Source organism: Opisthorchis viverrini (assembly GCF_000715545.1).
Source record: "Opisthorchis viverrini unplaced genomic scaffold opera_v5_55, whole genome shotgun sequence".
Taxonomy (NCBI): Eukaryota; Metazoa; Platyhelminthes; class Trematoda; order Opisthorchiida; family Opisthorchiidae; genus Opisthorchis; species Opisthorchis viverrini.
In genome coordinates this window covers 1,241,525-1,254,852 of record NW_008751709.1, presented here as the reverse complement: position 1 = coordinate 1,254,852, position 13,328 = coordinate 1,241,525, and the positions used below count along the sequence as shown (strand labels likewise).

The 13,328-nt window shown below is 43.1% G+C and overlaps 1 protein-coding gene across 1 annotated transcript in view; it reads right to left on the bottom strand.

Moving 5' to 3' along the window:
* Positions 1 to 755: 755 nt before the first annotated feature.
* Positions 756 to 13,328, bottom strand: part of T265_03628 (hypothetical protein) — a gene marked incomplete at both ends in the record, with an annotated part of 36,099 nt that continues 23,526 nt past the window's right edge. Inside the window, 2 exons of the mRNA XM_009168163.1 lie at positions 756 to 791; positions 9,067 to 9,185. Of these exons, the coding sequence (XP_009166427.1) occupies positions 756 to 791; positions 9,067 to 9,185 (155 nt within the window). The remainder of the gene's footprint in view (positions 792 to 9,066; positions 9,186 to 13,328) is intronic.

Below are 13,328 nucleotides of genomic sequence, written 5' to 3'. Positions count from 1 at the left end.
GTGTTCTTAGGCAGGATAAAGTTGGAATACCGTGTGTGTTCCGTTGTGCCAAGCTTTCTGAGCAATAAGCGTACTCTCCAGGCATCATCTTTGTGCTTCAGTTCGACTTGGAAAACATCTTCGTAACGTCTGAACCACGAATCGAAGGTTAGGCCGGCATCAGGGTCATAATGGAATTCAGTGATGCTGTTGGCGATCGAGTCGACTGAATTTGTATCTGGAGCGGAATTTGGTGGTTGAATTTTCAGTTGCTGCGTCAATGTTTCCACCAAACGTAATTGCGCCGCTTCAAACTGGTTTTGTTGTTGCAACAGAATTTCTTTCAACGCCTCAGCAGTTATTCTCATGATTCTGTGGGTTCGGGCGTCGCCAATCTGTTATATCTGCTGATTCCTCGGCCTGTGGTATTTGCTGCTGACCCACTCCAGCGCCTAGTGTCGGAGAGAAACAGACTCACTGAAGGGAACACAATAGCTATATTCCAACAAAGTGGGTGCAAGAGCGCGAGTGCGTGCGAGTGCGAAAAGTACAACGGCCTCAAGCTTTTTATTGGAAGGACACCGTCTGAACTTGGTCCAATGCTGACGCACACGGTCTGGTTGCGACGTGCTGCATATTGAGGGGGCGTTGTCTATCTGGTTAACATCTAGCGGACCTGAGAGTCTCGGTAGATTTCGGGCATTCAGTGGTTGCTTTCAGGAAGCTGACCTTCCTGATAAACTTAATTATACTATCGTTCAAAATCAAACACTCCATTAGGTCTTCATGAAGAGAACATTTCTGGTTGATCCCTTGGAGTAACAATAAAAAATGATCTATTTCGACGAGGAATCTCTCACGAACTTGAGCTGCATGAGGATGCATTTCTTCGTGGAATATCACGAAGTAATTTCCTTGTCATCCCACTATTTCGGATAATATTTACTTGTAAAGGACAGGAGAGTATTATATCAAACACTGTCCGTATTAATGTGAATTGTGCAGGTGGAGCAGTGCGCATTGTGAGTAGTGTACCATTGAGTGTTTTTGCAAACTCCTTCGGGATACATTACTCTTCAGTAAAAAGTGACCGTTTCTGATTGGACCTTTGAAGTATTTCAAGATGCCTGGGGCCAACCTAGAAGGCATTGCTTTTACTCAATCTGTTTATGTGGTCTGCGCAGAGAGTGACATCTTTATGAGTGGCGTGCACAACTGGAACAAAGCATTTAGGAACACACGCGATCGAAGCACAATGCCGGGCCTACTGATTTGATTTAGAATACAGTACAAGATTTGTGACAACTCCTCGTGTCTCTGCCTCTGACACGACTATACAACAACAATTAAGCCAATTCATACTTATGCTATAGCTTAGTTTCTCTGGTTTAGCACCACCCCCAGGTTAGATTAACTGCCTATTACTGGTGGCCCTTTTTCCTTTTTGCTGTTTTCACCTGTATTTACCTGTAGGCTTTGTAATTTATCCGTCATACATCCAAGAAAAACACCCTGTATGTCTCACTTTAGACGCAATCAAATAGGCATCAACCAGAGAACTCCGGACACACTCTCCATTAGAAAGGTTTCATACATTAAACGGGATGTTATCAGCAAAGCACAGAGCAGTTGATCAAGTGTTCTTATCGGAGGAAAAGCCGTTACATGTTTGGGCTTTTGGACAGACATGACTGTATCTCGAAAGAATCCAAAGGAAAGCGATTAGCGAAATACACTCATTTGCAAAACACTTTGGTTTTGCGAGAGACCCACCTGGAACCCAGCCGAATCTCTCGTTTGTGATGTTTCCAGGCAACTGAATGTGCTGCACCAGGCCGCCTTATGTTTATTTGGCATGATATTTGTCTATACATGTTTCACGATATCTCGAAGTAGGATAAAACCGGTCATGGGCTGTCGAAGAATTTTCAGCAACCTTATGAGTAGTGTATTACGTGTATCTCGAATATCGTACCAACTGAAACGTGAGGCGGTCTGGTGCAGCTCACTGTTTTGCTTAAAAACATCATAAGCGATACGTTCAGCTGGGTTCCAGGTAAGTCCCCGCAAAACCAAATTTGTTTGCAAATGAGTGTGTTTCGCTAATTTCGTGCAATTTCGGTTCAAGTAGAACATAGCGTTGACCAAACCTCGGAGACTGCGCCTATCTGATGAGACTCGAGAAAGGCGAAAACGGTCGTGGGCTGTCGAAGAGGAGTGGTGGAAAGGAAAGCGGGGTTCTAGCGAAAGAAGTTTATCCGCGTGCACGAATGCCGGCTGAGTTCCAGTGAAGAAGATGAATGAGACAACTCATGTAGAACATGACAAAGCCCGGAAGAAGACGCAATACTTGACCCCAAAGTCGAAATTTCCAACCTACTAGCGATGCGACCGAGCTAATGCATATATCATTGGATGTGAGCATTGAGAACAACTTAGCTGCATCATGACTGCGTCTGTCTTTTTTCTACGTGTCACCACCAACGTACGCAAGTAGTGTATCTCCATTCGGCAAACCGTTTCTTTGATTGCCATCAAAACGAAGTCTTTTTGTTTTAGGAAAAAGCTGTGCTCAATTCACTGGAAGGGATATCATTCTGGGATGAGAAGAGTAAGTGCTAGGCCAGCTGTTTCTTCTGACTTATCTACAAAGTAGTCTAAATATGGGCGGAATTTTCAGCCACGTGACAGGCACCATTATTACGTTCCCGTTCGCTGGATGTCTATTCCACTTGGGTGTCACATTTACTTCTGGATTGTGCCACCCACCCGGAACTTCAGATTGCGTTGCTCCTGACAATGGTAAGCTGCAATACGAACTGTATACCGATGCTAATTTTCGATGGGAATACGATGTACTTGGTCTCCTAGTTCTAAGAACACTCTCCGAAGGATACACGACGTTCTGTCAATACTTGATCAATCTTATGTTCCAGGCGGAGCTGTTGAAAATCAAACTTGAGAACGAAAACCTCGAGAAACAGATTAATCAACTGCAAAGTCAGTGCAGACAATCGGAATACAACTTAAACCAGCGGTCTGATCTCACCGAACTAGGCGTAGCAACGAAGAATCGGGACAGTGACGTGAATTCCCCCAAAGATCCATCAATGGAGACGGCACTACTTGCGGTGAGTGAAGGTGTGTTTTTGCATTCGTTGTATCTTTGTTTTTACTGAAGGGGAACCCAAACCCCAATTCACAAATATGGCGACAAACGAGTGCAAGTTGTTGCGACATAGATGATCTGCGTCCAAGAACTATGCAGCGAACTGAAAACATTTCCGAACGAATTACACGATTAAGCATGGCTCGTCGAGAAGTTTGTTCACTCCAGTAGCATAACCGACAAAGCTTAACCACTCGCATTTTGATGTAGAATCGCCACAAGCGCTCTCCAAATGTTCAACAAATAATCTGTTCAAGCGCTACAATAAAAATCTCTTTCCGAGCATCCCGTCGTCACGAACTCCTATCTACATCTCTAATCCCACTCTTCTTCGCTGTTGCCATTAACACTGATGCTTGGTTTTACCTACCACGCTCCCCCTTTTCGACAGAAAATGTAGCAGCTCTAACCAATATGTCATGGTTACACGGTTTATAGCTGATAAACTGACTGACTGACTCGTCTCTATTACCACTTTCTCCATTACGGTTTTCTTCATGATCGTAAACAACGACGTTTATCTACCACGCTCTAATTCCATCCGTTTCGATGTCAAGGAGTTTGAAGATTTTTTAAGATGTCAAGATGTCTTTTTCGTGACCAGTTAATGTTCCCAAAGCAACCCTCAAGTTAAGTAAAGATGTTCTGAAAGGAATGAAACTTTTCAGATGTCATGAAAGCATTTGAAGCACCCTAACTTGATGTCCAATCATTATTAGATTTTGATTGAGTCACTTTAAACTTCCTTCCAGTTCGTTTTATGTGGCTCACTGAGATATCAAATGAACGATATCGGGATTTTGCACCATACAGAGGGGATGGATGAATGGCTAGCATCTGAAGACCTAGTGGTGATCCAGAATACACTCTGGACACGTGACACAGCTGACGAGCTATGGATCCATCTTTGGGATCCCGTACCCTGAGGTGCATATCACGAGAGCCAGAAGAGCGCCACCCATACGTCACCTGATGTGGTAGAGGGGATAGGTTACTTAACGTAACATTCCAACTCTTTAGAACCGTTTATCTCCTAAGATACATGTTATGAATGATTAGGTTTTCAAAAAACAGAAATAAAACTCTAAAGCGTTTTCTCAAATTTTAAATAGTATAGATTTAATTTCTGACTTAGAGATGCCGAAACATAAAACCCAAGAGATCGGTCTGTGACGGTACGTTTCCCAATCTATTCAGTTCTCTTTGGATTTCTTCTATTCAAAATTGCGGCCTATTATAGGTTGGATCGAAGAACGTTGTCTGGTTTGGCGGAATGTTGGAGTCTTTGTATTCAGCACTAGGTTTTTAAATGATAATGGTTAGCCATCAGGGGTTTCTAATACAGTCACTAATTCCACTAGATTTGTCCCTGATTTGAGTGGAAGCAATCTGGACTGGAAAAAGTCGTTTACTTCACGTAGCTGTGCACACTTTGAGTACGAAAGCTTCCGTTCTACTGACAAACAAAAACAATTGATCTGGAGCAGCCTGTTTGTTCTACAGAGGAAGTGCTCCTCTGAAAGGATTTATCGTCACTACTACTACCCTGCATCCAGTGCTTCTTGTTTGCTTGCAGAGGACTATTTTATTTCAACAAACGTGGAATTTCATTAAAAGTTTCTTGTCACTACCATCACCTCTGGACGGAATCACACCTGGTGAATTGCGTGTTGGTCAAATCACAACAATGATCATCTCATATTGTAAGCCATCCCAAGTTTGGTTGAATTTCCAACGGGTTTTTGAAGTGAATTTTCGATATCCACCACCGGCGAGTCTAGTTGATGTGATCTCATCCCAAGCTGTGGAATACACTCACCATCACGCACTCTGTTCGCCATGGTTACGGGATCGCAACCATAACACTAGCCAAGTACAGACTTCGAGTGTAGCATGAAAGCTTTCGTAATCATATTTACTTTATAGATGCGTGTGATTGTGGCTCCATGCCACGTAAAATTGGGGTTCTACACTAAAGGAGAGAATTGTTCGGGTTTTGTAAAGGAATACTCCTTCTAAGTGGCTGTAATGTGTGCCCTCAGTTAACTGACACACCAAGAATGAGACTTGAGAATTATTCGCCCTACAAAAGTTTTTGAAAATCAGGCTGCCACAGGGCAACTCACGCTGAAAGCTTTGCCATCAGACCTGTACACTCTACGTTCAGCTTAAAGAAAGAGGAGTAATCTGCCGAAACATCCTTCTGCTAAGTGTAAAGTAGAAAAATGTGACTCTGTTGATGAATTGGGTCGGTTTTATACAATGTCGCAGTTTTATACAAAGTCGATCAGTACACACAGCTACTGGGAGCGAGCTTAATCTCCTACTGGTACAGCACTGCCAAATAACACGGACAACAAATAAAGCCCAAGCCAATATTGCCGATGAAACCGTGTTGGACATTCTGTAAGAGAGACGAACTTCGCACGTAAGGAGCTGATACCAAGCCAAAGCATCCCAAACAGAGTTCTGGGAAATAAAGCAGCCACGTTTGTTGCTTATTGTGATGAGAGTAAAGCGTCACTACAGGGTTAAAGGTAAAGAATCCAACTACTCTTCCAAACAGCAACTATTTGCACGCATAAAAAGAGCTACTCGTTCAAATCGATGAAAGATTTTTCTTAAGAGTCCACCCCACCCTGGTCCGGTTTTTTTGGCGAAGGAAGGGAAATAACTGAGTCCAAGCTTAAAGGCGCCAGCTGACCACCAGTTCGAAACCAATTCGGTTACTTCCAGTCTCGACGTTTCGCACATATTTAGCACTTCCGCAGGGTGCTGAATAATAATCACATCGAGACAAAACTCATCACACTGCGGTAGGTCTGTTGGATGTCAGCTGCAGGTGTCTCTTGCATGCAGCTTGTTGCTTCTCGCTATAGCTAGTTTTGACAACTACTAAAACCATGCTGGTGCAAAACTGCTTATTTCCTAAGTAATCCCTTTGGTCTTGGATGGATGACAAACCCAGTTGCCCACTTTTTTAATGCTTCGGTCAGCATTTAGTTTTCGTAGAATGTGCCAGAAAGACTTGTCCAAAAACTTACTTTTGAGGGACGGTGGATTTTCTGGTTAGGACCAACACTCATTTGTCTACTCCAGGACCAACTGAGGCAAACTTTGATGGAACGTCGCTGTTTGCTTGAATATCAATCAGATTTAGAGGCAACGCTCAAAATACAAGCAAACCAACTGGAAACCTTACAAGTAAGTCACCAGATTGTATGTAACTATGACTTTCATCCGGTACAAATTCCGGCGTCATCATCGTCACTACTACTTTGAAAAGATCACGTGAGCTATAATGTTGACTGCCACTCTGACAAAAATGGTCTTATTCATTCACCCTGTCTCGCATGGAAACTCATGGTTCCCTTGTACGTGCATGTTGCTTGCCTGTTGATTGTTTGACTGTTCGGACTGATCAAGTAGGTGTATCCAGTAGGTTCAACAAGGATAAACAGCTGTGAATCTTTTCAGAGACGCCTCGAAAACCAGGAACGTGAGAACAAAGAGGCCGGGTCTAAAGAACAAACATCTGACAACCGATGTAAAGCACCACCGAGTTTGCAAAGTGAGTTCGACATGGCGTTGATTTACACATCATCCAACGATATTGTCACTTAGCTAAGTACGTCGTTCATTATGGTAGACGGTGAATTCATCTTTTGTGTACAATTCTGCAAAACACCGTAGGATAGTCAAAGTGGATAATGATGAGTGTAGCCCCCCGTCATGGTGTCATCACGGGCGTTAGCTACAATCAGTCCCTAATCAAAACTAACCGAACGAAGCATTTCATCCAATAAAACATGGGATATGGGCAAAAGTAGCCAGTAAAAGGTGAGATGAATTGGCCGGTGTTGCGACGAAAGATACTATCCAGATAGATGTTGTGGTGGTACTGGGTTCTAAAGCTAGGAGATACGGGTCCCGAGCATGGCAGTGTATGCGAACACAAACACCAATTGAGGACTACTTTGTTGATCTACGGTTGACATACAGAAAACCAGTCGACAATACACGGGCAGAGAAACAACAACGGCTCAGTAGCGCTGAGTTTATATTTCTGACCCCGAATCTAGTGCACGCTAAACTTGTTCATAAATTAATAATGAGTAATATAATAATAATCTGTTACCGCCACTGTAACACCATTTTGGTGCCTACCTTCCACGTCACCCAAAAGAAGCATGAGGGCTGCATCGCGCCAGGTTACCCAAGCCTAAAGAGGAGTAATCAAGATGCAGATGTTGGTTTCGGACCATGGAACTTCGGGTCAGTAAGCTCGTGTCACTAAGCTATCTCAAACTTCATGATTACTTAAATTTGGCAATACCAGGCTTGTGACTGACCAGCATATCGCCTGACTATTTTGCTGAGGCTTTGTAATGAAAGCAATGGCGAAACTGAGAAAACATGGTACTTGCTTTTCAACTATTTTTAGCTCGTATAATGTTGATAATGTCTTGATAAGTTTTGGTTTTGGCTAGGTTCCTATGAGAAATAAAAAACTACGCAAATCAGGCCTCGTTATGGGAAAATTCACTTTAAACGGAGAAATAATATGATTCATGAAGTTATAGGTTCTTTTTTGTGTAAAAGTTGTCTTTCAGACCACTTACTCATGGTGTACAGGTTAATAAGTCATTTAGTACTCATTTTTAGTACTCAGTAGCTTTGTTGGTCGTAAGTTGTTTTCGTAAAATTTTTTTCACTTATGAATGTTGGGTACGCACCTGTGGAATGCACAGACATCGTCCTGAAACAAGCATCTCTTGGTGAGGACATAATCAGTTTCAACTGTAGGCCATTCTCGCCTGTCCCAGATTTCGCCCGTTATGCTTCCGGTAATTACGGCACACTGCATACCTGTGCAATTCTGCCAAAGCCGACCTCATTCGCCCACGCTAGTGCACTGAGGGTCTGAAAGACGATAACGTCGCTTACTCATACGGCATCTGGAATAATTGATTCCGTGGATTCTCTCGGTCGTAACCCCTATCATTGCCTTTGCCTAGTAGGACACATGACGGATCAATCAAACCAGTGGTGTCAAACCTTACCATAACATTTGAAGAGACCGAACTGGGATCGTAGCGAACAATTTCAGCTCACGAATGGTAACCTTCACTAGATACTACTTTATCTGGTAGTTCTTAGGCCTGCTAGCTCACTAGCGAGTTAACACTGCCAAACTGACTTCTCCATATCCCTTCCCGGAACTAGGCACGTTTTCCGTCGAAACTGAAGCCGGCAATCAAAATCCCATTGCTAAGACACGAAAGACAATTGGAGCAAAAGTAAGTGTAACTTCACTGCGCCGTCTCAGCTTGTACAGAGTTTTCAGAGAGACAATAGACACGTTTGACAAGGCTATGTTGTGTGGGTGTTGGCAGAACCTTTGTTCCTCCAACATTTTCTGTTGCCAACCTACTTTTTTGAATTGAGCGCAGCTAGCACTTATCTGATCTATGGGACAAAAAACAAGATTCTTTTATTATTTACTCACTTCACTTGCGGTTGTATGATATTTTGTGTGAATACTGTAGGCCTACAGAAAATATTTCTACGAGAACCGCACTCAACCATCTCACGTCAGCGGTGCAGATTGAGAAACAAGCAGCCTGAGAGTTGTATTAGTAGTATTAGTGGTAGAGAGTTGTTACCTGTGGGACGGTAAATAGAGGAAACAATGCAGTGGCAGCTAAGTCCCATCTTCCTTAGCCACAACTCCGGAAGAAGCATGAATTTTATAAAAGAGCACATATTGACTTATTGGGAACACCCTAGGCTACTTCTCTGAAGCGTCCTCTCGGCGGACGCTGAAGGTGGGCTTTGTACTGATCATGTTCCTTCCGGTGAAAATATGTTATTTTGAAACCGGGAGTTCGGTCGATAATTCAGACTACTGAAATCACCACTTTCCCAGGATCGATTTCTCTCGTGAACCGAACGAACCAATGTTGTTCACACTGAAAATGTGTACCTGCATCGCTCGGATCATTCACCATATCCTTAAAGAAGTATTGCGACTGGTCTGCATGAAACGGAAGTGAAGAGAAATTTGCTTAAAATTTGGCGCGTTTTTACATAACTTTACTACAAAAGCTCTGGCATGTACTCCAACTTCAGCTTGCACACTGTTTGGTTTGATCCATTGTCACCTCTACTTGCACGAGATACCAGATCCCTTAGTGATGCATTCAGGTACTGCCGGCTTTAGGAAAACCGACATTTTCAGCCTGGCCAACTAATACTGATATGAGTGGAATGATCCCGTAGAACCATACGGTTACTCACATATATGATAAGTAGAGTTTATGTGCGGAACACAAACACGACCACAAAAGCCGCTGTTGTTCACTCCGGTTTCTTCAGTAAACTGTTTAAGGCACTGTACAACTATTGAAGCAAACTCCTTCCGTAGATGATGAGCACAAAGCAAGTAGTGCCCATTAGTGCGCTGATGAGACTGCTAAAATATTTGCTTCACACTCGTGAGCACTGTTGGAAGAGTTGAAGTCCGGTGCTCACATATGAACGTCCAATCTTCAACAAGGAAATAATGAAGTAAGAGTAAATTTGTCCTCACTATTGCTGAGAAGAAGCTGACACATCAGTGCACAGGAGCCAGAACAGAAGCTTGAAAGGAGGGAGTGGATTTGACAACTGTAGAAGGGTTTTGCTCTATTTCTACCAGGTTCTGTTATTGCCCGTTTCGATCGAGCAACAAATGATTTTGAGATGCGGCGGACGCGCTCACCACTGTACACAACCAGGTCGACCTGAAACTACTGCTGACTTCCGGTTGCACGTAGGATGGATACAGGGTAGTAACCCTTGCAATGCTCCAGGGGGGCTGTCCACACGGCATTAAATTACTAAGGCATGACATTTCGACCACTACAAATCGGACACGTCGCATGAAATGTTTGCGTCGTCCACCAAAGGGCGTAGTAACCGATTTTCCGTTCAGGTTGTCTTTAGGCTGGGGACGATTAAGTAGCCCACCAGATGTACTTGTCCTGAGTACACAGGGTACAACACATCAACAAACGAACAAGCCTCAAGTGCTCCAGCCTCTAATGCTGTGGCGAGCTGGACGAACAGTTGCAGTGGCAACTTTGACCTTCGCGAAGCGGTCAGCTTTGATAGCAGCGCACCTCATCAAATAATATCCATCTTGGGCTAGACATTATTGTCCAAGCCTCATTCATCAGTTCCCAAATAGAAAGTGGGATTTCTTATCAGCCTGGCTACAAGGAAAAACTTTCCAGGGATTCGTGGTGTGTTCGCCACTTACTGGCGATTCCCGGTCTTTGAACAGACGGATGTCAACTATTGGAACACCTCTAAAGTATGGGAAACCGACTCTTCGGCAGAACACTACTGCATGTCCTTAACATCTACGCAGTCCGCAATACCGGTCAAGTAGAAATAGTTCATTCAAAACCCGATGGTCTAGTCGACTCAAGGGTATGCAAATAACAGCAAGCCGATTCCCGCTCATCACCTTCGATCAGGTAGTTCCACAATATTCACTCTAAATCCAAAGTGGATAATCATATCTTCATCATGAGCTGTTATAATTTTCTACGAAAATACGATAATTTGCTCCCCGCTTAATTATTTAAATGGCGCACTATACCTGACGGCAACTGTCCTGCTGAATCGCAAAAAGTCTGACGCAAGCTTTCACTACTACAACCACCTTACTCTTCATATCAGTAGTTCGCGTCCCATAGATCACTACTAACAATGGGGTCGCGGAATCTTTTGGGAAGGTCGCAGGCCGATCAGCAGATGTCGCTGCAATAACTTGCTCCTTGGTGGAAGGTGTTCTTGTGTTTTACATTACTCAGAACTTTCTCCTCACCTTGAGCCAGACATCAAAATCCTAAGCTCATATCTGTGCCTTTGACTTAACGCCAGACTGAGTTAGTTGTCTGAAGAAGTGATGTGGATCGTACATGTCAGCTACGAAGCGGCTTCGGTTTGTACCTGAAGCAGCTGATGAAACAGTGCATATTTGCTGTGGTTTGATGCGTGTGTTGCAGAATCTGCTCGTCTTATAAATCCATCTTCACGGGAATAAGCAGAAAATGCATGCGTACCTCTTCAAGTGAATTGATTTGGCTTGAAAAGGACATATGACATGCTAATCCAAGGTATGCGTCAAGCATTTTTATTATGGTGGTGAACGTAGAAAATACCCGATCTCACCGAAGACATTTCCAATGAGACAGATGAACGAAAATGTGCATGGTATGGGATTTGATGTCGTTGCATAGAATCTTCTAGAAATGAAAGATCAGTGGCGAATCCCCAAATTTGTCGAAGTGTGAAGTACGTTGGCACATCGTTCTCAATCTTATCATTATGGCAGCAGTGGTTCCCAGTGCTCAGTCCCCATACAATATAGTATTCTTCAGACGAAATGCAAAAGGAACTCAAGAGTATCAATGAAGACAACTTCAGGGTGTTTGCATCAGAGGAGTGTCACTCATTCGTCCTGCTGCGTGTAACATACAGGTTGTCGCCATCAGGCGACGGCAAGTTAGGATATCATGGACAAACGAAACCATTGGGACCCTGAAATAATCATTTCTACTCAAATCTCTAAACAAAAGGTAACACTTGTTGATGTAAAATTATTAGAGTACTCTGAATTGGGTAGGAAAACTCGCGCTCTAACCCGCAGGACTGAAACACTGCATTCATTCAACCCAGTGGTTCTGAGGTTTGCGAACACTCTTCGCAGAGAGCTTTAATTCCTAAGGTTAATCTTAGGGTTTTCCTAATCAAGTAAATACTATATAATTGGAATAATGGAACGATCCTTGGACACTTGACATATGTTGCTCCGTTCAGCCGTATCTTTGTAGTTTTCTTTCCTAGTTTATATTTTGTATTTGTATGACGTTTGCCGTCAAACAAAAGACATTCAACCAATTACCTGCTGGCAGCCACACTAGGGGGTCATCAGCGAAAATCCAGCTACAGGTATGAAAGCAACGTCCAAAGAATGAAACTGCTTTTCACATTTGCGCAGTAGTAAATTTTCTTCACGGCTAACGATAAGAAAATTGGGAGTTTCGGCGGTATTCAATCGTAATAGTGTGACACCAGTAGATAAATCTTGCACTCATGTTCTCGAATCAAACCAAAACCGAAGCTTCCCAGGCTACGTTTGTAGCCTTTAGTCATCATGCTAGTATGCATTTGTTTCCCTTCCGGTTTTAATATTGCATTCTCTCAAAAAGAAAAGTTATTATAACTTTTGTCCAGTTAACCATGACCACACTACATGACCACTACATTCTTCTGAGGCTAAACCTTTACTGGAGTGTTCTCTTGAAGTCCCATTAGCCTGGCAGTTTTACTTGTTCACCATTGTTGAGTAATCTATTTAAATTTCATTAGCTGACGTCCGATACGTATTTTCTTGGACGGGTTCCAGTCAAGGTCACTTTGACGTTGCCGATTTCACTAACTGGACTCAGCAAAGGCTGCGTGATGGCGCCCAGTATTCGCACAATGAAACTGAATTTTCGAAAGTTATGACGTGTCCCTGATGGACTAGAGCAATCTGGCTATTGAGTTGAGAGTACCAGTCCAAACTTTTAAGCCCCATTTAGGCATCCCGGGATTTCAGCAATCCTGGAAAATTATCCCACAGGACTTTTCAGCCAGAGGCATGGTTGCTTCAGTGAACAATGAAATTTGGTGTGCCGCATAAATATGAGCATACATTACGATGGTTTTTGGTTTGAGCACATGCGCAATAAAATGCAAAATTTCGGCTTAGAAAGTCTTGATCCAGTTGTAAAAGTTTTGCAGCAGACAGCATTGTACGGATAATAGGCACCCTGTGTGATCGTCCGGTCTGAATAGCTGCACTAAATCAACAAAATTACTCATTCTGATGTGACCTTCAAACATCGCTGGAGGTGAGCGTTGGTACTTTATCTCTCCAGGCTACAACGGAGGCCACCAAAAAACAACACCATACGATCCACTGACAAGATACAGTATCTGATTGTAAACTAGCCAGGCTCTACATAACATTATGAGCACTGGTGTTACGAGGACAAGCGAATATCTGCTTGGGCCATGAATTAAACTGGAACTTAAAAGTGGTAAATTCCATCAACAGCTGAATTCAAAAATTGGTAAATGG